General features: G+C 51.8%; 1 protein-coding gene across 17 annotated transcripts in view; it reads left to right on the forward strand.

The window, feature by feature from the left end:
- The first annotated feature begins 1,445 nt into the window (after positions 1-1,445).
- Positions 1,446-25,140, forward strand: part of Wiz (WIZ zinc finger) — a 29,220-nt gene continuing 5,525 nt past the window's right edge. Inside the window, exons 1-10 of one of the 17 annotated variants that reach the window (XM_027419493.2) lie at positions 1,459-1,599; positions 2,101-2,251; positions 3,055-3,317; positions 9,707-9,779; positions 12,236-14,352; positions 15,562-15,885; positions 20,611-20,781; positions 21,672-22,175; positions 23,098-23,487; positions 24,069-24,620. In XM_027419493.2, coding sequence (XP_027275294.1) covers positions 3,113-3,317; positions 9,707-9,779; positions 12,236-14,352; positions 15,562-15,885; positions 20,611-20,781; positions 21,672-22,175; positions 23,098-23,487; positions 24,069-24,620 — 4,336 coding nt within the window. In that variant the 5' untranslated portion in view covers positions 1,459-1,599; positions 2,101-2,251; positions 3,055-3,112. Of the gene's footprint in view, positions 1,600-1,759; positions 2,252-2,393; positions 2,418-3,054; positions 3,318-6,408; positions 6,825-9,706; positions 9,808-11,635; positions 11,903-12,235; positions 14,353-15,561; positions 15,886-20,610; positions 20,782-21,671; positions 22,176-23,097; positions 23,488-24,068; positions 24,621-25,140 lie in introns of those variants that run through there. The other 16 variants (XM_027419492.2, XM_027419498.2, XM_027419495.1 and 13 more) reach the window with 16 other exon arrangements.

Consider the following 25,140-nt stretch of genomic DNA (forward strand, 5'->3'; position numbering starts at 1 on the left):
TGGAAGTAATAAGCAGACTCTCACTATTGTTGTGATCTAGGCCATCACTCTAGGAGAATCCATTCCCTCATCTGTCGAATATATCTAAAATTCTCTATATAGTGGACAACTCTTAAAGTATTCAATAAAAGGTATTAATCATTGTTATGGGAAGTGCCTGCTTTTCGATGAAGCACAGGCCTCCCCCCACCCATCCCACCTCATCTTCTATCAGTATCTCAGGCCCCATGTGATGAATCTTTGTAAATCCCAAAGCACAATTCAGGCAGGGAGGGAATGAGTTGGAGGCAGATGAAGAAAGGGAATGTAAGGGGAGAATACAGTTGAGTTCTGTGGCTGGTTGAGTAAATTGGTAGACATTTGACTCATGGATAAAAGGGTAAGGTAGGTGAAACAATAGGCAGAAGACTAGTAGCATTCACTGAATGTTTGACTTGGTAGATATTTAAGGCAGGTCACTAATCATAATGGATAGGTCTATTTAGAGAAGACTGACTCATAATAGGAAATTAATACTTGGACTAAATGAGTAATCAAATTTAATACACAAACATACACACACACATCTCATATGTATTGAGGTCTTTTGGAACTCCCAGATGAGCCACGGGAAAACAATAGAGCAGATAGACATGAACTCCTCCTGTCTTCTTGGAGAAGACAAATGTGCACTTGATGGGTGATTGTATGGCTGGTTGTTGGTAGGATTGTTGAAACCCTGAATTATATGAATAAATAGATACTTGGTTGGTGAAACAATGGGCCAGTACACATGGTTGAATAGGTTAAGTGAATTTTTGGATAGATGAGTAAGTGTTTAGAGGGATGAATAGATAGGTGATTTGTTTATTGGGTTGTTGAGTGGTTGATGGATTGAGCATGTGGATAAACGGGTGGACAAATGGTGATGTGCGGGAGAAAGAAACCAGCTTGTGATGTGCATATGTGAGCTAGTCTGGAGGCTGGAACTTGATGACGAGGGAAGGAGAGCTCAGCGTTCGGCACAGGTGTAAAGTAGTTCTAGGGTCTTGGAGATGTTGAAGTCCAATGTAAACAATGAAGAAGGACCAGTGAGTGACCTTGTGATTGGAAGAGACTGGAAGCTGAGGGCTGACTTGGTGGATTCCTCAACGATCCAGGAATGACCCCAGGGAAAACTTCTCTGCTTCTTTCCCACTCGTCTGGTGTTACTAACAAACCAAGTATAGGAAGAATCAGTGGGGTGCAGGAGGACAGGATGTTGTTATAGTAACAGAGCCCCTCCCTAGACGCTCGGGTCCTGCGGACCCTTTAAGGGTGACCTGCTTGGCCACTCCCAATATGGCCGCGCGCCCGTTGGAGCCCCCCCCGGAGTGGCACAAGGGGGGGCAGACCTCCTCATCATGGCGGCGCGGCGGGGCTGTCGCGCTGAGGTCACGGCGGCGCGCCGGGGGGGCGGGGCGGCAGGGGGAGAGATTTAAAGGGACAATGTCCCCCGAGCAGTGGAGGCGGCGGCAGCTGAGGAGGCCGTGGCACCGGCACCAAGAGCGGCAGCAGCTGTAGCGGCAGCGACGGCCGCACGAAGGAGGGGAGTTCCCAGCTGGCGGCGACGCCTCCCGGGTGAGGCCAGACCCAGCCTGGGAAGCCCGCGGCGGGGCGGAGCTGGAGCGGGGAGGGGGAGGCCTGGGCCCGGCCTGGCCGGGCGGGACCCCCTGGGGCGGGGGCGGGGCGGGGCCTTCAGGGGCGGGGCCTGGCCGGGGGCGGGGCCGCACAGGTGGGGGAGGGGCGGGGGTCTCGAGGCAGGTGTCTCCCCCCACCTCGGCTCGTCCCGCGGGGTCTCCCGCCCCGAGGTGCACGGGCGAAGGGCGCATTCCCGGGACCCTAGCTCCCCCGCAGGGTGCGTCCGCGCAGCGCCACCCCTACCTCTGCGACCCCTGCGGGGGTGGGGTGGGGAACGACCATCTGGGCCGGAGCCCCCTCCCTAAGCTGCCAAAGTGCTCCGAAGTTGCGGTCCTGCCCGATCCCCGCCGGCAGTGCCCACCCCCGTGGGCACCCGCAGGTGCTTTCTCCGGGCCTGGGCAGGGACCCCTCCTGACAAGACTGTCAACCCACCCCGTGTAGGCCCCCCGGGAGCACCCAGGCCCCCTAGGGCAACGCCTGCTACCAGGCCTGGAGACCCGGCCCCGCCCCGGTTGCCTGGGCCCGGCCTCACCACCATCTCCCCGGGGAGAGCGCCTCATTCCTGCCCTTCACTTTCTACTCTACCTTGAAGGTATTTATAGGTGGAGAGGACAGCCGGCCCCCCCTCCCCCCAGGGTCCTTATTTCTGAAACAGGAGCCCCATCGGTCCCTTTCATCCTCGGGCCGGAGCAACCAATATCGGTGGAGGATGCAACCAATATTATTGGAAGGTGGCAGGGTGGAGGAGCCCAGGCTTGGTATGCATGAGAGATCAGGCTGAGGAGAAGGGAAAGGGTTAATGGTGGGGTCACTTGAGGCTGTGTCGAGGTTAAGGGGTTAACTCTGGATAACCCTGCTAGGGAGAAGGGTCCAAGCCTGGGAAAAGTGTAGGGGGCAATTGATGTGGGGCAAGAGAAGTGAGAAAAGTGTCAGGGCAAAGATGGGGGCACTAGAGACAGTGCATTCATGGGCTGGGAGTGTGGAAGGGGCTGGGACCCTGGAAGCTGGAGGCACTGTCATAGGTTGTGCAGGTCCAGGGAAGCTAGGAAGCAGCTGGGAAAGGGGGCCCTGTGGGTGAGCAATGGGAGGGATGGGGGAGGCAGAAGGATGGATGAGGGAAGACTGAGGTGACCTAGTGTGCTTGTACAAGTGAGGTGAATGGAGGCTGTGAAGAAAAGAGAAAGGTTTGGTGTGCTGAAGCATGCTGACAGTGGACGTGATTGGATTGTGTTAGATGGCAATGGGGCCCCAACACCATTTACCCCCTCGTTTCTACTGAGAGGTAAACTGAGGCAACAGACCTTGAAAGTGAGGACTGTGGTGTTGAGCAAGGGGGAAACTGAGACAGAATTCCTTTCTTCCCTCTCCTAAGGTCTCCCCTTTCTTTGTCCCCAGGCCCACAATGTCCTGCTGAATCTGCCAGGTACTGACAGAAGATCAGCAGTTAGCACCCATGGAGGGGGTACTGGCAGGTGGCCTGGCTGCCCCAGATCATCCTCGAGGCCCAGAGAGACTGCCTGGCCCAGCTCCAAGAGAGGACATCGAGGGTGGGACTGATGCTGCTGAAGGGGAAGGTGATATTTTTCGATCTGCTCATTACCTGCCTATCACCAAGGAAGGACCACGAGACATTCTGGATGGCCGAAGTGGCATTTCTGGTAAGAGGGCTCTATGGCCCTAAGGAAGCATCCCATGTGGTCCCCAAGGCTCAGAGAGAACCAGGTCTTGGTGAGTTAGGATTCAAATTCTGCTTGATGTCCAGAGCCCTCTCTTGATGTTCTGCATAGTTTTTGTTTGTTTGGTTGGTTTTTGTTTTTGTTTTGTTTTGTTTTGTTTTGTTTTTTGTTTTTTGCCCTTATGCAATCAGATGCCTTTGGGAGCCCATGGACTGGATCGCAGTTGCTCAGAGGAACTAGGATTCATACTTGGAGCGGACTGGCTCCCTACTTTGAGCTAGACAAAAGCTGTATCCAAATACCCAGACCAGCACCCTGAGCTCTTTGCCCAAAGTCCACTTGTTCCCCATGGGATATCAGTGTATCTCACTCAGCTCCTTGTGCAATCTTAGTGGAGTGTATATGGCTCCTGATCCATGGGCCAAAACAGCTTGTGCCCTCTAGTGGTAAGGTAGAAACTGGGGGTTAGAGATGCCTGCCACCCCTTTCAAGGGTCTACCCTGTACAAGGGTAGCTCACACTGTCCCTACCTCACAAACTGCTGTGTGTCAGTTTCTGGTCTGGATTCTGGGGGAAATGATCATGACAAAGAGGCAAGGGTTCCTGTCCTCCAGGGTTGGCATTCTAGAAGGGGCGATGGACAACAGACTGAACACATGTCATAAGGGGAGGTGATGACGGAGGCTAGGCAGATATTAAACAGAGTGCTAGGATCATGCCTGGGAGGCCTGGGAAAAGCCTCCCGAGGAAGTGGTATTTGAGGTAGAGCATGAAATGAGTGGTGGGAAATGCCCATCAGGCAGTGTGAGCAGTAAGTGCAAAGGCTAGGGAGGGAGGGGGGAGAGAGGGAGGGAGGGACCTGGCATGTTTAAAGACCTAACAGGAATCTGGTGTGACTGGGGAATACTTCTCCCTCCATCTCCTTGGTTGGCCCCCAAAAACTCTGGCCCCCAAGAACTTCCAAGCACCTCTTGTGTGGTTCCTGCGTGTCAAGTTCTTTGAGTGACCAAATCATGTCATGCGTAGAACCTTTGTAGGGAATTCACATTGGGAATGGGGACTCCAAGACCCTGAGGGGTGAAGTAAGAATCCCAAAGTCACAGAGTCAGGCAGTCATATGGCCTCACCACCTTCCTCCTTTATTTATTTATTTTTTTTTATAGAACTGGGGATTGAACCTAGGCCCTTGCACACTCTGCAAATGCTGTTCCACCCAGCTCCATCCCAGCCCTCTTCTTTAATTTTTAAATATCTTCTCTTTTGTCTAGTCGTTCTTTCTTTCTTCTTGTGTTTTGTCTTGTACATTCTCCATGTTAGGCAGGCACTCTGCCACTAATCTACATTTCCAAACCTCAGCTTATTTTTTTATTTTATTTTGTTAATGATCTGCAAGTATGCATGTGGATATGTGCGTGTGGATGCTGGTGCCTGCAGAGGCCGGGAACCTTAGCTACATGGAGCTGGAGTTACACACAGTTCTGAGCCACTGGGCCTCCTCTTTTTAAGTTTTTGATTTTTTCCATTACTATTCTTTTATGTGTATGGGTTTTTGTATGTATGTCTGTACATCTCCTGCATGCAGCCCTCAGAGGCCAGAAGAGGGAATCAGATCCCTTGGGATTGGAGTAATAGATAGGTGTGAGCTGCCATGTGGATGCTGGGAATCAAACCCTCGGTCCTCTGGAAAAGAAGACAGTGTTCTTAACCATTGCGGTATCTCTCCACTCTTTTTTTTTTTTTGATATATTTTTTGTTTTGTTTTTGTTTCTTGAGACAGGCTTTCTCTATAGACCTGGCTATCCTGAACTTACTCTATAGACCAGGCTGGCCTTGAACTCAGAAATCTGCCTGCTTCTGCCTCCCAAGTGCTGGCATTTTAGTTATGTGCCCAGCTTCTTTTTGAGTTTTTGAGTAATTTTTCTTCTTTTTTCTCTTCTCTGTTTTCTTTCTTGTGTTTTGTTTTGTTGTCGAGAAGTTAGGCGAAGTTAGCTAAGCACTGTTGCATCCTGCCACATTCCCAGGTCCCATCCTTTCCGCATAGCCCTCCCCCATCTGCCACTGCTCAGCAGCACTTCCTATGCACAGCTACTTATGAACCTACCTTCATAGAGCCAAATAAAGAGGGGACCAGGCACATGCCATCCCCACTATCCCCTTTATCTGGGGCATGGAAAATAAACACAAGAAGTAGAATGAGGAGGAAGCATCCTGACAAAGAGGCAAAAGGTATCTAGTCTTGTAAAGGTTTGGCGGGACTACTGGCACCTGCCAGTGTGAGGCAACGGGGAATGGTGACTAACAAATCCTGAGGACAGAGGGTTATCCCTTAGCAGTCCCTCCTCAAGACCCAGAGAGTAGCAGGACTTTATCCCAGGTCACAAAGCTAGCCAGGGCAGGGCTAGGCTCTTGACGCTGTGGGAACTTGAGAAATCTGTAGATTCCAAGGGACTGGGCATGTCGTCTCCATGTGGCAGATGACACAGGCTGGAGAGATGAGGAAGGTAGATGTAGGGGGGTCTTCACCACCCCACACCCCAACTGGAGAGCAACCAGGGATTCATGATTCATATTTCACAGCCTAGGTAAAAGGAGGAAGAGGCCACCAAAGGGGAACCACAGCCACCCTTAATGGGTTCCCTGAGCAAATGGGACCACAAGTAGCAGTGGCTACATTGAAGCAGGATTATATCAGGGAGGTTAGAGAAGGCCTGGATGTTTCTCCCACTGCCCTCTCAGCCAGTTTGACCTGCCCCCCTGACTTCATAGACTAGACACTTGCCCTGGGAGTCTTGTGATGTCTATAAATAGGAATAGGCTGCTATTCCCTCCTGAAGCCTGGGCCCTCTCTCATCCCCATGCAGTCCTCGGAGCCCCTCAAGGACTCCCAGGAGTGGCACCCCCAAACTTCTCTGTTTAGACAAGGATATGCCTACTACCTGCTCTGCCTTCCATTATGGCTGTCAGTTGGGACCCTGCCTAAAGCCCATTGCAGTCTCTGAGGTGAACTTCGCAGGTGCAGCAAAGTCTTGTGGGGCTTACATGTTCCATTCAGATCAGTGAAGAGTCTGGTGCATGCCTGCCATTGTTTGGGGGCAGGAGTCCTGGGAACAAAGAATGTACCATTTCTGGATTCGTGGAGGGAATGAATCAGAGCATGGAGAAAGCAAGCCTGAGGCTACAAGTCTAGCCTCCAGCTTCCACCCCAGGACATCATCAAGCCAGCCTTGACACCACAGAACACCCACCTCCTCCTTCCCCCACATCGAAATTTCTCAGACAGAACTTCCTGTGATCTCATTGGCTCTCATCAGTGGCCCCTTGAAGCTGAATTCATGGCTGCTTGCGTTATACTGAGAGGAAACTGACACTTGGAGCCTGGAAGGCAACTTCTTTCTGGTCACACTGCTGGGCCTTGCACTTGGAGCTGTCTGACATCAAAGTATAGATTCTTGGCTACTCTGCCAAGCTGCAGAATGCCTGGCTTAGAGTGTAAGTGGTTCATGGACACCCTTTCCTCTCATTTGTAAGCTGTCTCGGGGACCCCACATGGCAGGAGCCAGTGAGGGATTCTGGCCCTGCCACTGACTCCGAGTTGCATCCCAGGTGCCTCATATGACCCGTAGGAACTTCTGGATCCCCTTCAGTGTGGAGGCTTCTGGGCAAAGCCCCCACCTCCAAGGTGTCTCAGATGCAGGCCCTGCTTGGTTTCCTTCCTCCAAAGTTGCTGCCACTAAAAATAGGAGCCTCGTTGGAGCTGCTCAGACAAAGAGGCCAGTGTGCCCTCCTGGCTCATCGAATTCTTAGACAACCAGCCATTGCACACAGCCATCAAATCTGGGACACTCCGAATTTCAGAAACAGGACACCTGGGACCCTCAGACCCACATCTCTAGACTGCTCTGGGGCTGGTTAACCACTAATTGGTAGCCTCTCCTGACTAGCTCTCATCTGTGATGTGTCCAGAAGAGAACCTGTTTCTTGTGATTGTTGTCCTAACCCCTACTGTCCTCTCCAGTACCCCAGCATAACTTCAGCCCTTAAATCCAAGAATACCCTGCTCCCTGTGGGTCTACCTCCTTAGTTCTCAAATGGGGACACTCAGGTCCCACAGGGGACACTTTGGGAACATGTGGAGACATTTTTGGATGACATGGTTGCAGGATAGGTAGGTAGTAGTGTTGTGTGGGTGGGTAGAGGTCAAGGACATTGTTAATCATCCGGCAGTGGTGCAGGACCCTGTCCAAGTGTCAGGACTAAAACCACTCTGTTCTAGGATATGCAAATTTCTGTGCCCCTGCCCCAGGTGTTAGAGGCCATGCCATTGTTGTAGCCTCTTTTGTCAGGCTCAGCAGACTACACCTCCCTGACCATCCCATCTTGTTTTCATTCTTCTGTCCCCAGTGGTCAGCTTTCAATTCCCAGGGCAAATTGGATGGTGGAGGATTGGAAGACTCTGTGCCAGCCCTCACCCTTTCTGGACCATCCTCAAATTGAGGTTGATCCAGCAATTGCATCTGTCAGGCTCTGGCCAGGGCACAAGTTCCCCCAGCGTGTTAACCTTGGCCCAGGCAATTGGCTTACTCCCTGCTTGGCAGGCTTGCCATGTCAGGCAAGCGTGGTGGGTAGAGGCACAGGCCAGGATTCCTGTGGTGGCTCCAGGCATTGGCTCTACAGGAGGATAATGGAGAGTTGGCTCTATCTGTGTTGTTGTGGGGTGGTGGGAATTCCCAAGAAGGGATTCCATTCTAGGATTTAGGCCTGGAAAAGGGTCCAGAAGGCAGGCATGGGCCACGTGTAGCTCAGGGTGGCCAGGCTCCCCACTCATCATCTGGCACGTGTTTAGTACTTGCATGCCAGGTGCTGGAATGCTGCCATGAATGAGGCTGCAAATGTCCCAGTTTCTCAGGGGGCTTGTGTGCTTACAGGGGACCCAGACATGCAGCTATCCACAGAGGGAACCTGGCAATACCTGGGAGAGCTAAAATATAAATAAGGCAAGTGCCAGGCATGGTGGTACAGGCCTATAATCACAGTACTCAGAAGGCAGAGACAGGAGGATAGATGGATGTAAGACTATCTTGGGCTATAGAATGAGTTTTAAATTAACTGGAGCTCCATAGGAAGCTTTGTCTCAGAAAAAGCAAAACAAAGCCAGGTGTGGTGACTCATGCTTGTTATCCCAGCACTCAGAAAACAGAGGCAGGAGGATTGTAAGTTTTGAGGTTAGCTGGTCTCAAGAAAGACCTTGTCTCAAAAGCAAAACTAAGACGAGGCATAGTGATACACACTTGTAGCTCCAGCACTTGGAAAGTAGAGGCAGATCCGGAGTTCAAGGTCATCCTCAGCTACATATTGAATTTAAGGCTAGCTTGAGCTACATGAGACCCTGTGCCCACACAAAAATAATAATAATAGTAAAAATAAAACCAAACCAGAGCCTGGCGGTGGTGGCGCACGCCTTTAATCCCAACACTGGGGAGGCAGAGGCAGGCAGATCTCTGTGAGTTCGAGACCAGCCTGGTCTACAAGAGCTAGTTCCAGGACAGCCTCCAAAGCCACAGAGAAATCCTGTTTCAAAAAAAAAAAAAAAAAAAAAAAAAGAAAGAAAGAAAGAAAGAAAGAAAAAATAAAATCAAACCAACCAACAGAAATCCAACTAAGCTGCACAAAAGTAAATGTTAGGTTAAAAAAGAAACAGTCATAGCATCTCATTTGATTAAGTAGTCAAAGAAGTACCAAATGCAAAAGTTCTGAGGCTTCTGGGCATAGTGGTGCACAACTTTAATTCTAGCATTCAGGAGGCAGAGACCCTGTCCTCAACACACACACACACCCATGCACACACACACACGGGGCATGAGGGGGTGGGGGAGTGGGGGGTGGCTGAGGTCAGAGAGAGTTAGGACTCAAAGCTTCATGGGGTGGGAGACGGGGGAGAATGCAATCAGGGCACAGCAGCAAGGGTCCAGGAAAGGCAAGTGAAGGTGAAGAAACCAATAAAGACGCAGACCTCATTGTGCAATTGTTGTGGCAGGTGGGACTCCATCTTTTTACCTATAGCTAGAATGAGAAGCATATGAGTTTTCCCAGGGTATGACTTAAAAACAAACAAACAAACACTACCCTGGTTGCCAAATGTTGGGAAGCCTGGAAGGCAGCAAGTCCCTAGGGTCCTCCAAGAGACCTAAGGGAATTCCTTCAAAGAACCTCCTTTCAGGGTACTGGGAATACAGAGGTCAAAAGCCTCTGAAGGATAGGGTTGGGGGCCTACAGGGCCCTTCTGAGATACCCCACAAGGCTCTTGGAGCTGAGGTATGGAGGGCCCTGGCCAGGGAATCCCGGCCCCTCAGGGTCTCCCCTCTCTGTTGCAGATGGGCAGCCCCATCCTGGCCTCAGCGAAGCCCTCCCCCGTGCCACCTCCGCTACCCATCGGATCAGCAGCTGGTGAGTGCCACGCTGGCCCTGACCTCAGGTAGGGCAGGGGGATGAGCAGGAGTGTCTAGGCTCCATTGAAGCCCTCTGGGGAATGAGAAGGGGACAGGAGGGAATCAAGAGGCCAGACAGGAGGAGGTGGCTCCCCATAGACCAGCCCCTGGGTGTGTGCTAGGGCAAGGGGGGAGGTCTGATAGCAACACAGAAGGTCAACTCTCATTACCCCTGCCAGGAGCCAGGCAGAGAGGAACAAGTCTGTAGGTTGGACCCTTGGAGTTCAATCTCTCTGTTAAATGATGCTTAGATTGGTGCTATGCCTCTCTGAACCTCAGTTTCCTTGTCTGCAAAATGGAAAGTTAGCTGCCACAAGACATGTTTCACAAATTTGCCTTGGCAACTCAAGGAACTTTGGGAAAAAACAAGGGTCAACCTCAGTGGCCACTACTTGTGGTGCTGGTGGCAAAACTCAAAGGAGGGAGGACATACAAGGCCAATGCAAGTCATCTGCCATCTATTCCTGAGTTATATATAGCCCCAGCTACTCTTTACTAAAGAGTTTGGTGGCTCTAATATATAATTTCCATAATCTCAAGATTAACAACAGATCTAAAAATAAATACTATCATGTTCTGGCTCTCAGTTCAGCCCACAGACTCTCTGCTACAGCACTGAGAGGATGGTGCTTTTAATACTGCGTGGCACCAATGGCTTAGGTGGCACTGTGGCCTCCACTTGGCCTGTGTGTCGTGCCCATTTCCTCATCCGATCCATGGATGTAACCATTCTCCCATCACCCCACTTTGTAAAGGCAGGCTCTTAAAATGAAGGGAGCCATACATCAGTAATCCCAGCAATCAGCACTTGTGAGGCAGATACAAGAGGATCCTCCTCTGCTACACAGTGAATTCAAGGCCAAAATGGATTCCTGAGACCCTGTCTCAAAGAAGAAAAAAAATAATGTGTGTGTGATGTATGTATATTGTATGTGTATATGTGGGCACAATGGCACATAATATTCTCCCAGAACCTGGAAGTTCAGTCTTGAACAGGACAGTTTTGTGTCCAATACTAGCCTGGGGTACATAATGGGGCCCTGCCTCAAATAAATAAATAAATAAATAAGCTAACCCATCCTGGTAGTACAGATCTATAATCTGCAGCTACTTCAAAGGTTGAGGGAAGAGGATCTTGAGTTTAAAACCTGACTGAATACAAAGTGAATGCAAAGTTAGCATAATTTAACAAGATCCTGTCTCAAAATTTTAAAAAGGGAAAGGGCCTAGGAATGTAGTTCTATGGTAGAGTGCTTGCCTAACATGAACTGTGTCCTAGGTTTAAAATCCCAGCACGGGGGGGGGGGGGTGATGAAGAGAGAATTGTTCAGGAATACTTACATTAATAAGTCCCAGAACCTGGTGTGGTGGCTAGGACTTTAATCCCTAGGATTAAACCTAGGATTTAGGAGGCAGAAGCAGGTGGCTCTCTATGAGTTCAAGGCCAGCCTGGTCTACAGAGCAAGTTCAAGGACAGCCAGGGCTACATAATGAGACCCTGTTTAAAATAAAAAAGAAGCCTCAGAGCCTGATAGAGGGGCCACACCTCTAATACATAATGAGACATTGTTTCCCCCTAAAAAAAGTTCTGTCAGGCATCAGGTGAGGTAGTGTTCCCTGATTTCTAAGCACTTGAATCATGCCTGTCTTTACTCTGTATCTTGTTAGAGGGTCCTAGTCCCCATGTTGGCCTGCTTCTAAATAAGCACCAGCCTTGTGTGGTAGTTTTTGTTGGTGACAACTGTCAGAAAATTCCTTATATATTGTATAAGGAAGACAAGGTTTCTGATTCTTGGAAATCATCTCCATTTTTAGGATTGGCAAACTGAGGCCCAGAGAACACTTTGCTCATCTACTCTGACCTCCCAGCCCTACCCAGGAAGGTCAGGGTCACTGGAACCATTAGTCATCTCTGGTTCTGCCCCTCCAAGAGGGGAGGACGGACGTTCATCCTTTGAGCTGTCCTGCACAAAGGTGACCTTGACCTTCACCAAATTTGGGGGAGAAATGTGACTAAACGCCACAGTTTGGGGAGGACCAAGACAGAAGCAGCCTGGAGCCCCAGCTCCTCCCTGGGGAAAGGTGAGAGTTGACAGTACCACCATATTTAGGAGTGTTCTCTTGAGACTCTGTCCCTCAACCTGTGGTCTCTGCACATTTCCCCAATGATGAGACAGGGCTGGGCTGTACAGACAGGTGTACACTAAGAGTTGCACCTGGATGTGATGCAGACCCTCTGGAAAGGTCCACGTGGACTTCCTCACCTTTGCCCTGTTAGTGCCAGCCTCTCCATAGTCACCCTTAAGCTGGATTTCAAGGAACTGCTCCAACCAGCCTAGGACTACCTGTCACTACTGCCCCAGGGAGGGAAACTGAGGCTCATGCTAACCTATCCCCATTGGCACTTCCTTGCAGCTACTGGGATGGAGACAGCCTGGACTTTCAGCCGGGCTCCCCACCACCCCATCTTCTGGGTCCCTTCCCTGCATCCCTTGATGTTCAGGGGTCTTGGGAGCACCCCATGGTCCAGGAGGCCGGGGAGGGCATCCGGTCTGAGCAGAGTTTCGAGGACTCAGTTATTGTGAGAACTATGAAACCCCATGCCAAGCTCAAGGGCTCTAGAAAGTTCTTGCGCCACCAGGGTGAACTGAAGTTCTTAGAGAAATACCCTTCAAGCCACCACAAGCTTGATTGGCTCCAAGATGCAAATGAGCAGGGGCCCCTGAAGGATGCAGGGTTACACCTGGACCTCCCTGCCCAGCCACCAACTGTCACTTCCTTCAGGAGGGTAATTGTGCCAGTGGATGACACTCCCAAGACACTGGCCATGGAGTTTATGGGTACCAGAGAGGACCTAGAGGACTTTGCGGGACTGGCCCAGCCTTCTGAGTGGGGTCTCCATACATCAGCCTCAGAAGTGGCCACACAGACCTGGACAGTGAATTCCGAAGCATCTGTGGAGCGACTGCAGCCACTAATATCCCCAGTCCCAACAGAGCCTTACCTGTGTGAACTGTTGCAGGAAGTAGCTGATGGGGTGGACAGTCATGAGGAGGAGGAGGAGGAGGAAGAGCCAGCTGTGTTTCCATGCATCGAGTGCAGCATCTACTTCAAGCACAAGGAGCACCTCCTAGAACACATGAGCCAGCATCGCCGCGCACCAGGCCAGGAGCCCCCAGCTGAACTGGCGCCACTGGCCTGTAGCGAATGTGGCTGGGCCTTCACAGAGCCTACTGCCCTGGAGCAGCACTGGCAACTGCACCAGGCTTCCCGGGAGAAGATTATTGAAGAAATCCAAAAGCTGAAGCGATTCCCAGGCGATGAGGGCCGTGAGGCACGGCTGCAATGCCCCAAGTGTGTCTTTGGCACCAATTCCTCTAGAGCCTTCATGCAACATGCCAAGCTGCATATGCGTGAGATACTACCCAACCAGCAGGCCAAGGCACCTTTCAGGGGTGGCAGCCCAGTCATAGATGTTAGCACCCTTGTCTGTCCCTCCTATGGAGACTCCTCAGGCCTCAATACCTGCATCTACTGTAGTTTCACAGCACCTAGCAAGAATCTGCTCAGGGAGCACATAAGGCTAATACATGCCCATGCCCACTGGGAGGAAGATGGTGAGGCCTTTGAGGAGATCCTCACTAGCCAGCCAGGTACTAGCCAAGATACACACATCCACTTCCCTGACAGTGTCACCACAGACTATTTCAGCAAATCTGAGCCTCTCTTGGCCTCTATGTGGCAGGAGAACCCTGCCGGATATGACCCAGGACTAGCCTTTGGCCCAGACTGTCAGCAAGCAGGCATGAGAGATTTCTCTCTGTTAAACTCAGGCCAGCAGCCTCTTGGAAAGCTGGCCTTTCCTTCCCCTATGGCATCTGCTTCCTACCCCATACAGCTCAATAGAAACAAAAGTGCTGTCCACCTTCAGAGAATGGACAACAAGAGTCGCCCTTGGAGTGACGAGGAGGAGGAAGAAGATGAAGATGTAGTGCTGACTTCTGAAATGGATTTTACTTCTGAAAATGGGGCCTTTCCATCCCCAGCCATCACAAGCCTCATCCCTCAATCAGCCCTAGAGTTGAAGCAGACTTTCCAGGATGCCCTGCAGGCTGCTGAGGCCTCACAGGATCAGCAACAGCAGCTCCAAGGAATGGTGCCCGTTGTTCTGGTGGCGAAGCTTAGGCCACAAGTCATGGCCACAGCCAGCCAAGCATCCCCAAAGCTGACACCTGAGGAACTAGGATTGGGAAGCAACCACCCCCTGGACTTCCTGGTCATAGATACACCTTTGGGTGATCCACTGGGTCTGGACACACTCCTAGAAGGTGATCCAGCCATGGCTCTAAAGCATGAGGAGCGGAAATGCCCCTACTGTCCTGATCGTTTCCACAATGGCATCGGGCTAGCCAACCATGTCCGAGGCCACTTGAACCGTGTGGGTGTCAGCTACAATGTTCGGCATTTCATCTCTGCAGAGGAGGTGAAGGCTATTGAACGCAGGTTTTCCTTCCAGAAGAAGAAGAAAAAAGGTAAGGCATCGGCCTTGCTTTGGGAATTCATCTCCCTCTCTCCATGCCTGGGAGGCACAGAGCTGGACAGCAGAGTTCTAAACTTACCCACCCTCACTCTGAATCCTATTTTAGCATCCTGAAGGGTGAAATTGGGGGCCTCCCCTCTTGAGAGACCTGGGAGCCATGGGCAATGTCACCACCAAATGTTGGTGGATGTGCCGGGAGGGCCCTGGTGCCCTAGTCACAATGGCAGCTGAAGGAAGGAGTTGGGGCACAGCAATCAGCCACAGGCAGATAATTCCATTTGATTCATTCATGCAATAAATGTGTATTGAACTGGGTCACCTCTGTTCCGGGACCTGAGAGTCCCAGCAGTGAGCTAGACAACAGTTCTGTTCTCTTAGAACTCATGGCCCAGACCAAGTAACGAGACTCTTGGTGGGCTTCAGAACATGGGGCCCCCTGTACACGTAAAGATTCCAGGAAAAGAGGTTCTGATTCCAGAGGACTGACTCTAGGGAGAGCACACTGGGTATTTCTGATACTGGGTAATTCACAGCCTACTTGAGAAAGGTGCTAGCATGGTGTTTGACTGAATGAGAGCACGAGCGCGTGCGCGTGCGCTCTCACACACACACACACACACACACACACACACACACACACGAGAAAGAGAGAGAGAGAGAGAGAGAGAGAGAGAGAGAGAGAGAGAGAGAGAGACTAGAATGTTGGGTAAGTGGTAGACTGCTAAGAAAGTAGGCAGATACGACATCAACTGACCAGCGCTCAGAATCTGAGAGAAAAAAAACCCTAACTCTATCTTGTGGGCTCAGAGAGGCTCCCAGATGTAGACACCCATCCTCTATTGTCCATTTCTTCATACAATCTATAATGCTGGAGCAATGCCAAGCAAAAATAGACACAGAAAGGGTCCAGTACTCTCATATTGTAAATCCAGAGAAGCCTCTTCTAGGAAGATGTCCCTAATTTGGTCTGCTGTGCAAGCAGGGGGTTTGGGATGTCAGGCTTCCTGGAGTGTGTGGTTTGGGGAGGTGCCCAAGCTGAGTTTCAGGTCAGGCAGAAGCATCAACAAGAGAAATGAAGGCAGGCATTCCAGGGTGATCTATAGAGTGGGGAGAAGTCCTGGAAAGGAAGTAGAGTTGCGATGCAGAGTGGCTCCCCTCACCACTACTCCATCCCAGGAAGTCTCTGTCTTTTTTTCTGCAGTGGCTAACTTCGACCCGGGCACCTTTAGCCTGATGCGATGTGACTTCTGTGGGGCTGGTTTCGATACCCGGGCCGGCCTTTCCAGTCATGCCCGGGCCCACCTGCGTGACTTTGGCATCACCAACTGGGAGCTTACCATCTCACCCATCAACATCCTGCAAGAGCTGCTGGCCACCTCAGCAGCTGAGTTGCCCCCAAGTCCCCTGGACCATGAGCCTAGTGTGCCACCTGGAAGCTTCCTGACTTCACGACGGCCACGCTTGCCTCTCACCATGCCCTTCCCACCCACCTGGGCTGAGGACCCTGGGCCAATCTACGGAGATGGTAAGGGGAGGGTACAGGCCAGACCGGAGCCCCTATCCTTCCCCAGGAGTTCAGAGGGATGGATGGGTGAGTTGGAGGGTGTCCACTCTGTGTTCCTGGAAGCATTTCATCTGTCTGTAATTCTAGCTCTCAGGCTTAGGCAAGAGAATTGGGGTCAGCCTGGGCTGTATAGCAAGTTCTAGGATTGAGCTACACTATACATTCAGACCCTATTTTTTTTTTTAAAAAAAGCATATTAACAAATTTTCTCACCACTGTATTGGCACATAGATGTAATTTCTGTTTTATTCAATGGTTGGTTCATGGCCCTTTCTGAATCCAGTTTCTCAGTGAGTCTTTCTCGAAGCAATGGCACTTTACAAGCACAAAGCCATTGAGCTCCTTACAGCAACTCTATTAAGGTGGGTGCTTTCATCATACTCATTTTACAGAGGAGGAATCTGAGGCACAGAGAACTTAATTTACCTGCCCCAAATTACATAGCTAGAGAACTAAGCTTTGCAATCCAGGTAGTTGGGCAGCAAATTCTTTGTTCTGGAAAAATCTTCTATGTTAAATACTACATCCAGTAGAACTTTGTGAGATGTCAGAAATGGTCTTTAACAATTGGTGCTGGCTTGGAGGGTCACCACTGACTACATGTGGCCATTGAGCACTTCAAATATGGCTGGTCGTTAGTTATCTTACTGTAGTGGATGCTACAGATCTAGAATCCAGACTAGACTAGAGGATGTGGCTCAGTGTAGAGTACATAGTTATCACGGGCAAGGCCCTTAGTTTGGTTCCAGGTACTCACCACAAAAAAAAGAGTAGAATCTAGTCTCTAGATTGAACCAGTTCTGTCCAGCAACTCTGACAAACCCCTCCCATACTCAAGCAATTGCATGTACTAAGATTTCAATCTCTGTCATCTCAGATATGCCCCCTCCCACAAAAAAAAACCAAACTGGTAGGGCAAAGAATTGTTTTATTTTGCTTTGGTGTGCTGGGCATGGAACCCTGGGCCTCATGCATGTTAGACAAATGTTCTCACCACTAAGGTATGACCCTAGCCTTAGGATTGTTTGGTACTGATCTTACAAGGAAACTGTGGACTATTTACTTTGTTCCAGCCACATATAGGCAGAGCTGGACGTCTGAGCATCTTGTTTTAGTGGTGTCTTGAAACTAGAATCAGTATTTGGTGTTAGATTTGCAGGATGGACACAGAGGAAAAGTGAAGAACCTGGTCTTGCAAAAGTTGACTTTCTGGGAGTCAGGCTGTAGGTGGTGCACACCTTTGATTTCAGCACTCTGGAGACAGAGGCAGGTGGATCTCTGTGAGTTCAAGGTCAGCCTGATCTATGTAGTGAGTTCTAGAACAGACAAAGCTACACGAAGATGTCCTGTCTCAAGAAACAAAAATGAGGGTCAGAGAACTCAGCTGTGAGACATAGTTGAATGAAATTGAAACTTCTTGGTTCTGAGGAATGAAACCCATCTAAACTGGCGGAATCAATGCAGGTTACTGGACTGGGATTTCTTCCATAGTTCCTCTCCCTACCGCTTCCAGGCTTCTGCCTGGATATGGATTTTAGATCTGACTGGGATTTCTTCCATAGTTCCTCTACCTACAGCTTCCAGGCTTCTGCCTAGATATGGATTTTAGATCTGGCTGGACCCATCCCATCTGTAAGCCAGGTAGAGGCACTTGAGAATTTTCAAGGGACAGGGTGGGGATGTCAAAAGTTCATCTCTTCCTTGAACAAGAAAGAAACTGAGGCACAGATAGGTTGGTGGCTGGCTGAAGTGAGAGGGAGGCAGAGGAATGGGGAACGGGGCTTCTTGCCTTTGGTAAAAGATTGCTCACCAGGGATTCAGCTTCCCTACTTGTCTTGTTTTGGTTCATAATGTTTCAGGGATGGCTGGAAGATAGTGCCAGATCTAAGGCTGTCTAGATCTGAGGAAAGTAATCTATGAGAACTCCAGCTCTGGCCCCGTTTCTGTGTTATCCCAGCACAGGCCTGTATATCATGCTCACATTTCTTTTCTTTTCCTTTTTTTTTTTTTTTGGTTTTTCGAGACAGGGTTTCTCTGTGTAGCTTTGGAGACTGTCCTGGAACTCTCTTTGAAGACCATGCTGGCCTCAAACTCACAGAGATCCGCCTGCCTCTGCTTCCTGAGTGCTGGGATTAAAGGCGTGGACCACCACCGCCGAGCATGCTTACATTTCTTATCTGGTATCTGGGCCAGACAGACACTCCCAAAGATAAGACCAAATACCTAACAGCCAAATTCACTTATGACCAATCTATTTCCACCAAAAAAAAAAAGAAAAAAAATCAGTGTGCCACTCCCCAGAGGGAGCTGACCCAAATTGTGGGGTGTGAGGAAGTAGAGTCAGCTTTGCCTTGGCTTTGTCTAGAGGGAGGAGAGAGCTATGGTGTGTTGGGGGAAACACATGGAGGACATGGGGGATGTAAGGAGTAGCTGAAACGAACCTAAAAACTTTGCAAAGTAATGGTGTCCCAAATCAGGGCCAGGTTTGGGCAGTGGCCCTGCGTGGCAGTTCTTTTAGTAGGTTTTTCCCCTTTTTGCCAAGTGAGCGGTAAAGGGAGGGTACCCGGTTGGGGGCGGGGCAGCGGCCAGATTCTGGCCCCACCCATCTGTCAAGGAACAGCCTGACCCTGAAGTTTGAAGTTGGGGCGGGAGGAGTGTACAGTGCTAGAATCAATCGTAGGTGAGGAAGGAGAGAGTTTCTTGGATTGAGGGACAGCTCTATCCGAGATCAGCTAGATAGATACCAGGGTGATGTGGAGATGGCGAGGATCATCGTGGTCAAAGATCCAGTGTCTTTCAGGATTGTTCTAGAAGGTTTGCCTTGAGTAGGAAAAAAGTAATAGGACAGGGTCTCAAGGCAGGTCCTAGCATTGCTGTCAAAGTTCTAATTCTCAGTGATAATATTGAGGTAAATTGAGGCTGGAGGGTTCCCTTTCTAGCCGTAGGGATATGCGGATCCTGGTCTGGAGCGGTTGCTGGAGGCGGCTGGAAGCTTGGTCTGAGTGTGTGCGTGAGCCCTAGCGCTCCAGGCAGCTCCCTAGAGCTTGCAAGCCGTTTCTTCAGCGCCCAGAGCATTTCGCTCGAGGCGCTCGACGCTCATCAGGTCACCCTGGGTGCGCCCGGAGGGGCGGAGCAGAGCATGCTCGGCGGTCGCGGCGCACGGCGATCCGCTGCTCTCGCCTGGGGCGGCCGCCCCGCGTGCGCCGGAGCCAAGATGGCCGCCTCCACCGCCCAGTGCCGAGTGACAAAAGCCGAGAGCAAGGCGGCGGCGGGGCCGCGCGCGGGGGGCGCCCGGGAGCGCGCGACCACGGGGCGCCCTCGCCAGGTCCCCCGAGTCCAGGCCCGGTGGTTCTCCCGGCGCCGCCTCCTCCGCCCCCGCCTCCGCCGCCACCGCCGCCGTCGCGGGACGGGCCCAAGGCCGAGCCGGAGCCCGGGCCCGGGCCCGGGCCAGTGTCCGTGCCCGTGCCCGCGCCCGCGCCGGGTAAGAGTTTGTGAAGGGAAGGGTTCCGGGAGGGGAAAGTCGGAGTCCCTCTCGTGTGTGCCGCCGCCTCCTGCAACACCCGCCGGCCGGTCTCTGTGGCTCCCCCACCGCAGGCGCTCGGGCCCTCGGCCTCCCTCAGCTCCCCAGAGGGTCGCAGGCTTCAGCTCTCAGCCGTGGCTCCTCGGGACTCTCGCCGGCTCTGACAGAACTCCCCTGCCTATTTCGGAGTCTCAGAAGCTCCCAGTTGTCACGGTTCCGACCCCCTCGGTGTGGAAAGCCACTTTTGGCCCTGCCCCATCTGACAGACGCGCCCACTTCTACCTGGAGACTTTGACAAAGTACTCGGTGTCATGATCTCGTTAGCCTTCTGACCTATCTTCTTGCCTCTGTGGGACTCAGACTGGGCAGGGAGCGACCTTCCTAGCCCCCTGCCCTATTGCATTCTACTGGTCGTCTCCGAAGCCCATCTGACACAGTTCTTTCATCCTCAGAGCTCTTGTTCAGAATTCGACTCCATCGCCTCCCAGTACTTCCCATCCCTAACCCTTTTAATGAAAACTTAGACTAAGAAAACCATCCTTGATTCCCTCTCCCTACATATCTCTTACCGGAGGAGGCATCCTCGCTCGATGGAAGTTTAAGTAACTTCGTGCAAACTTGTGTCGTTCCCATTCTTGCTGTCCCCAAGTTGGTCCAGGCTCCAGATTCTTACATCGTTTCATTTACAGTTCAGCCGATGATGAATAGATTACTGCTGGGACTTGCTCTTGTATTTGAAGTTCCAGCTCCCTTGTCTGGTGGAGATCTCCCCCTCCCTGTCCTCAGCTTCTTGCCTCCCGACTCTGGTCTTTATCTCTTTTGACGTTCCCACCTTTGCCCCCTTATAAGTTCTATCCAGAGAGACATTTCCTTTAACATGTCTTCAGACAGGAGTCTCCTTTCAAACTTGCAACGTGTTCTCAGATCAGTGAACCTTCTGCTTGGCTAAAACTGCTGTTTGTCTTTCTTGTCATTGGACAATCTCACTGTCTCTGCATTGTGCTGCTGTGGGGGTTTATGGGTACAGCCTCAGCTCTCATGGAATGAGTGGCTTGCAGAAGTGAGAGCAGATGCCAAGGATGAGGAAGTATTATTCTTTCAGTCCTCTTCTTGGGGTGGACAGCCTGACTATTGATTGGGCTGAGCCTGTCTCCTCCACCCCACAGGCCTTTGTTCTGAGGAAAACACAATGGTGGCCATGGACTTGGGGTCTCCCTTACTCCCAAAGAAGAGCCTGCCTGTCTCTGGGACCCTGGAACAGGTGGCCAGTCGGCTGAGCAGCAAAGTGGCTGCAGAGGTTCCTCATGGCAGCAAACAGGAGCTGCCAGACCTCAAGGGTGAGTGGCCCAAGTGACAAGGCTTGTGTGCTGGCCAGGGTAGTCATGCTCACAGAAGCACTCTCTGGCCTGGTCGTTTAACATAGGTCCCCAGGCTAGCACTCATCTTCCTTCTAGCAATATGACGCTCCCAGGAGGTGGATACCCAGCTGTCTTCTACATTGAGTTTCAATAGCTTCGGCCATATGTGTGGCCCTCAGCTGCTACCTTTCTGGGTGAAGAAGGGGCATCCAGGGAAGCAGTGGGCATGGTCGGCAAGAGATCACACGCAAACCCAGGTCACTAGCCAACCTTGTTAGTTCTGAACCTTTCATGTGATAAGTATTTGTTTTTCTCTAGACTACAAGGCTGTTCAGAGTAATGATAAGCATCTTGCTAGTTACTAGGTGTGTTAAGAGGGGCAAAACCAACCTCGCCTTTGTATCATTGAAATTGGGCAGGGAGGCCAAGAAGCAGATGGGGAGTGGGCAGGGGCTGTGGCTAGTACCTCTGACTTATCATTTGAAGTATGCATCAAGTTACAGAGAGTAGGGTATGTATCAGCTCCATGTGTGATATATGTGTACGTGTACATGTATTTGTGTAAGCATGCTGCCGGGGCACCCTGGTATGTTGCAGGTCTTGAAAGGCATCCCCACTGACTGGACCACAGAGATTGCAGCCTCCTTCTGTGCGCCCTTGGACACAACTCTTCCCTTCTCTGAGCCTCAGTTTCCTTACTTCCAAACCAGAAATACTAATGCCCACCAAATTACAATTGTTGTCAGGATCAAAGGGATTTGGCAGAAACAGAATACTTACTTTGAACCTGGATAAGGGGAAGAGAATGGGGATTAGTATACCTGTAAGGCCTCATAGCCTTTCATCCTGGCCCCCATCTCACCTTCCAGCTCAGAGCCTGACTACCTGTGAGGTCTGCGGTGCCTGCTTTGAGACACGAAAGGGCCTGTCCAGCCACGCACGTTCACATCTGCGGCAGCTGGGGGTCGCAGAGTCAGAAAGTAGTGGTGCTCCCATTGACCTTCTCTACGAGCTGGTGAAGCAGAAGGGCCTGCCCGACGCTCCCCTTGGGCTGCCCCCCAGCCTGACCAAGAAGTCCAACTCACCAAAGGAGTTGGTTGCTGGGGCCACTAGGCCTGGCCTGCTCAGCCTGGCCAAACCTATGGATGCCCCCGCTGTCAACAAAGCCATCAAATCACCTCCAGGCTTCTCAGCCAAGGGCCTGGCCCACCCATCCAGCTCTCCAGTTCTCAAGAAGGCCCCACTGACTCTGGCAGGATCTCCTACACCCAAGAATCCTGAGGACAAGAGCCCCCAACTATCCCTGAGCCCCCGGCCGACCTCCCCAAAGGCACAGTGGTCCCAGTCTGAGGATGAAGGGCCTCTGAATCTCAGTGAGTGTGGGTACTAGGAGCCGAGGGGGGTGCTGGGGTATTACATGGTCCTCAAATGAGGATGACACAGGGTAGGAACTGAGGCCTACAGCTCCCAGGTCCTGGGTCCCCCAGGTCAGTACTGCTCAAAGCACTCATTATGTCTCCCTATTGGGCTGTCCTTAGGTGATCGTTTTTTTCCCATTCTGCTGATCTTCCCCTAGGGGCCTGCTAGAGTCCTACTTGCCACTTGAGAGGAGCTTTTGCCCTTCTCTGGACTGATGGTGGGGTGGTGAAGGGAACCAGGGTACCTGTGGACCTGGCTTTCCTAGTGGGAATCTGGGATATTTTGAATCATACAGGTAGATGGGTAGTCAGTCTACCAGACAGGAAGTCCTTACACTGCCCCTTTTTTTCATGTCTCCTGGCCATATGTGCTGAGGCTTCAGCCTCTACTATGGCTGCTTTGCACTTGGCAAGTTGGATTTGGGAAGAAACCCTCCAAGTTGAGCTGTCAGGTTTTGAGGTGTCCTTCATGCTTTCCCATATGTTTGCAGGTATTAGAGCCTGGTGATACCCGTGTTTCCTGCTGTGGTTTTGGGGTAGGGACGTTGGGTAGTCTGGTGCCCCCTGCTCTTCATCTCCAGTCTTCCCCCATGGCTCTCCTAGCCGAAGTCCCAAGAGAGAGGGCCTGGAGCATTAGGGTTAGCACAGGTCTACATCCTTAAGCTCCCTGCCTTCACTTGATGCCAATGAGCTACGCAGGGAACAGGCTGTTAGAACCTCTAAAACTCAAACAAAAACCTGTCTGCAGCATGAAACTTGGAGCCCTAACCACCTGGGCAGCTGAAAATCACAACAGACAGACCCTCCTGCCTTCATCCCCTAGGGCCGACCAAGGTGGCGGCCGTGAACCCCCTCCCCCTGTGTTTTGTCTCCGCAGCTTTAGATAGTGACGGGGGCAGAGAGCTGGACTGCCAGCTGTGCGGTGCCTGGTTTGAGACCCGCAAGGGCCTGTCCAGCCACGCCCGCGCTCACCTGCGCCACCTGGGCGTCAGCGACCCGGATGCCAAGGGATCCCCCATAGACGTGCTCCACGGGCTCATCAGGAGGGACGGCATCCAGATCCGCCTCCCACCCGGGCGGGGAGCCCTGGCCCAGCTGGGGCGGCCTCCTTCTGCCTCCACGGCCCTCTCCTTGCTCCCTCCCCCACCGCCGGCCAAGAAGGCCAAGCTGAAGGCCTCGGGTATGGCCATCCCCTGGGGGAAGCAGGACCTCTCGGCCGCCGGCATTTTCTGGGCCTCTGATGTGGAGCCATCTCCTCTCAACCTCTGTAGGTTCTCGCTTCAGCTGCCCTTCCTCCCTGTGGGCCCTGGAGCCCCTCCCTGGGGGGTCATGGCCCCCTTCCTACTCCCTCCCTGTTGTTGTAGGGAGTAGATAGGGGCCCTTGGCAGTGGGCCAGCTCAACCCAGAGATTTTGTTGGCAGTGGGCTGCTGGTGTCTCTCTCTTGGTCTTGACATTTATCTCCATGACCCTGCCTGAGAATGAAGGCCAAGGGGAAGGTCCTACCTTTTGGTGTGGAAGGTGCCCTGGGTCTGGACAGCATGTGGCACCTAGGCTGGCTGCGTCCTGTCTTCTGCCCTGTCCTTGTTGGGACCCACAAAGCTGTGGAGTATTCCTACTGCCCTCTGTCAGGACAGAGGCCCTGTTAGCTCTCTAGAGCCCCCTCTTCCCCACCTTGCCGCTGCCCAGGGTCTGGCCCCACCCCTCAGCTCCCTCACTTGCACCGCCTTCCTCCACTACCCTAGCTTATGGACACCTTGCTACCCGTGCCTAGCTGGACAGGAGACTCCTGCAGGCCGCTGTCCTGGTGATGCTCATGATTCTAAATGCCCCTTTTTCTTCCTCTGCAGCTTCAGGCCCAGAGCCAACAAGAGACATCCGATGTGAATTCTGTGGTGAGTTCTTTGAGAACCGTAAGGGCCTGTCCAGCCATGCGCGCTCCCACCTGCGCCAGATGGGAGTGACTGAGTGGTATGTGAACGGCTCGCCCATTGACACACTGCGGGAGATATTGAAGAGACGGACCCAATCCAGGCCAGGTGGACACCTCCACCCACCAGGGCCTAGCCCAAAAACCCTAGCCAAGGTGGTGGGTAGCGGAGGTCCTGGCAGCTCATTAGAAGCTCACAGTCCCTCGGATCTTCACATCTCACCCCTGGCCAAGAAGTTGCCACCACCACCAGGCAGTCCCCTGGGCCATTCACCAACTGCTTCTCCTCCTCCCACGGCCCGGAAGATGTTCTCAGGCCTTGCTACTCCTTCCCTGCCCAAGAAACTGAAGCCTGAACAAATGAGAGTGGAGATCAAGAGGGAGATGCCGCCAGGGTCCCTTCATGGGGAACCACACCCACCTGAGGGCCCCTGGGGCACCCCTCGAGAAGACTTGGCTCCTTTGAACCTGTGTAAGTGTGACTGTGCCAGGGCCAGTAGACCAGTTGGCTGGATCTCCTCCCCATACCCGCTTAGGAGTATCCATAGATTACAGAACTGAAATGGGAGATACGTAAGTCCAAAGGACATAGACTCCTGTGCAGAAGAGGCAGAGTCATGTAATTATGTCTAATGCCTTCTTTAGCCAATTGGTAGTGGCCTCCAGCCAGATTCCTAAGGGAGAATAGCTGTAGGGATCCATTAGTGATGTCTGCCACTGGCTGGAGTGGAGGTATAGCATTCCTGTAATCCAGTGCTTGACATTCAGAGTCAAGTTTGAGTCAAAATCTATTTCACCATCATGTAGTGGTGAGTTGGGCAAGTTTCCTCAATTGGAAGATGGAAATCAGTATAATCCCTGCCCTGTGTCAGTACAGTTCTCTTGAGAATTAAGTGTGATTAAGCACTAAGCATGGTGCCTAGTTGCAAAAAGCTCCTTATGTATCATAATTGCTATCATGTCACTGTTACTTGCTTCCCTGGCACTTTGTC

The sequence above is a fragment of the Cricetulus griseus genome, chromosome 5 (assembly GCF_003668045.3).
Source record: "Cricetulus griseus strain 17A/GY chromosome 5, alternate assembly CriGri-PICRH-1.0, whole genome shotgun sequence".
Lineage (NCBI taxonomy): Eukaryota > Metazoa > Chordata > Mammalia > Rodentia > Cricetidae > Cricetulus > Cricetulus griseus.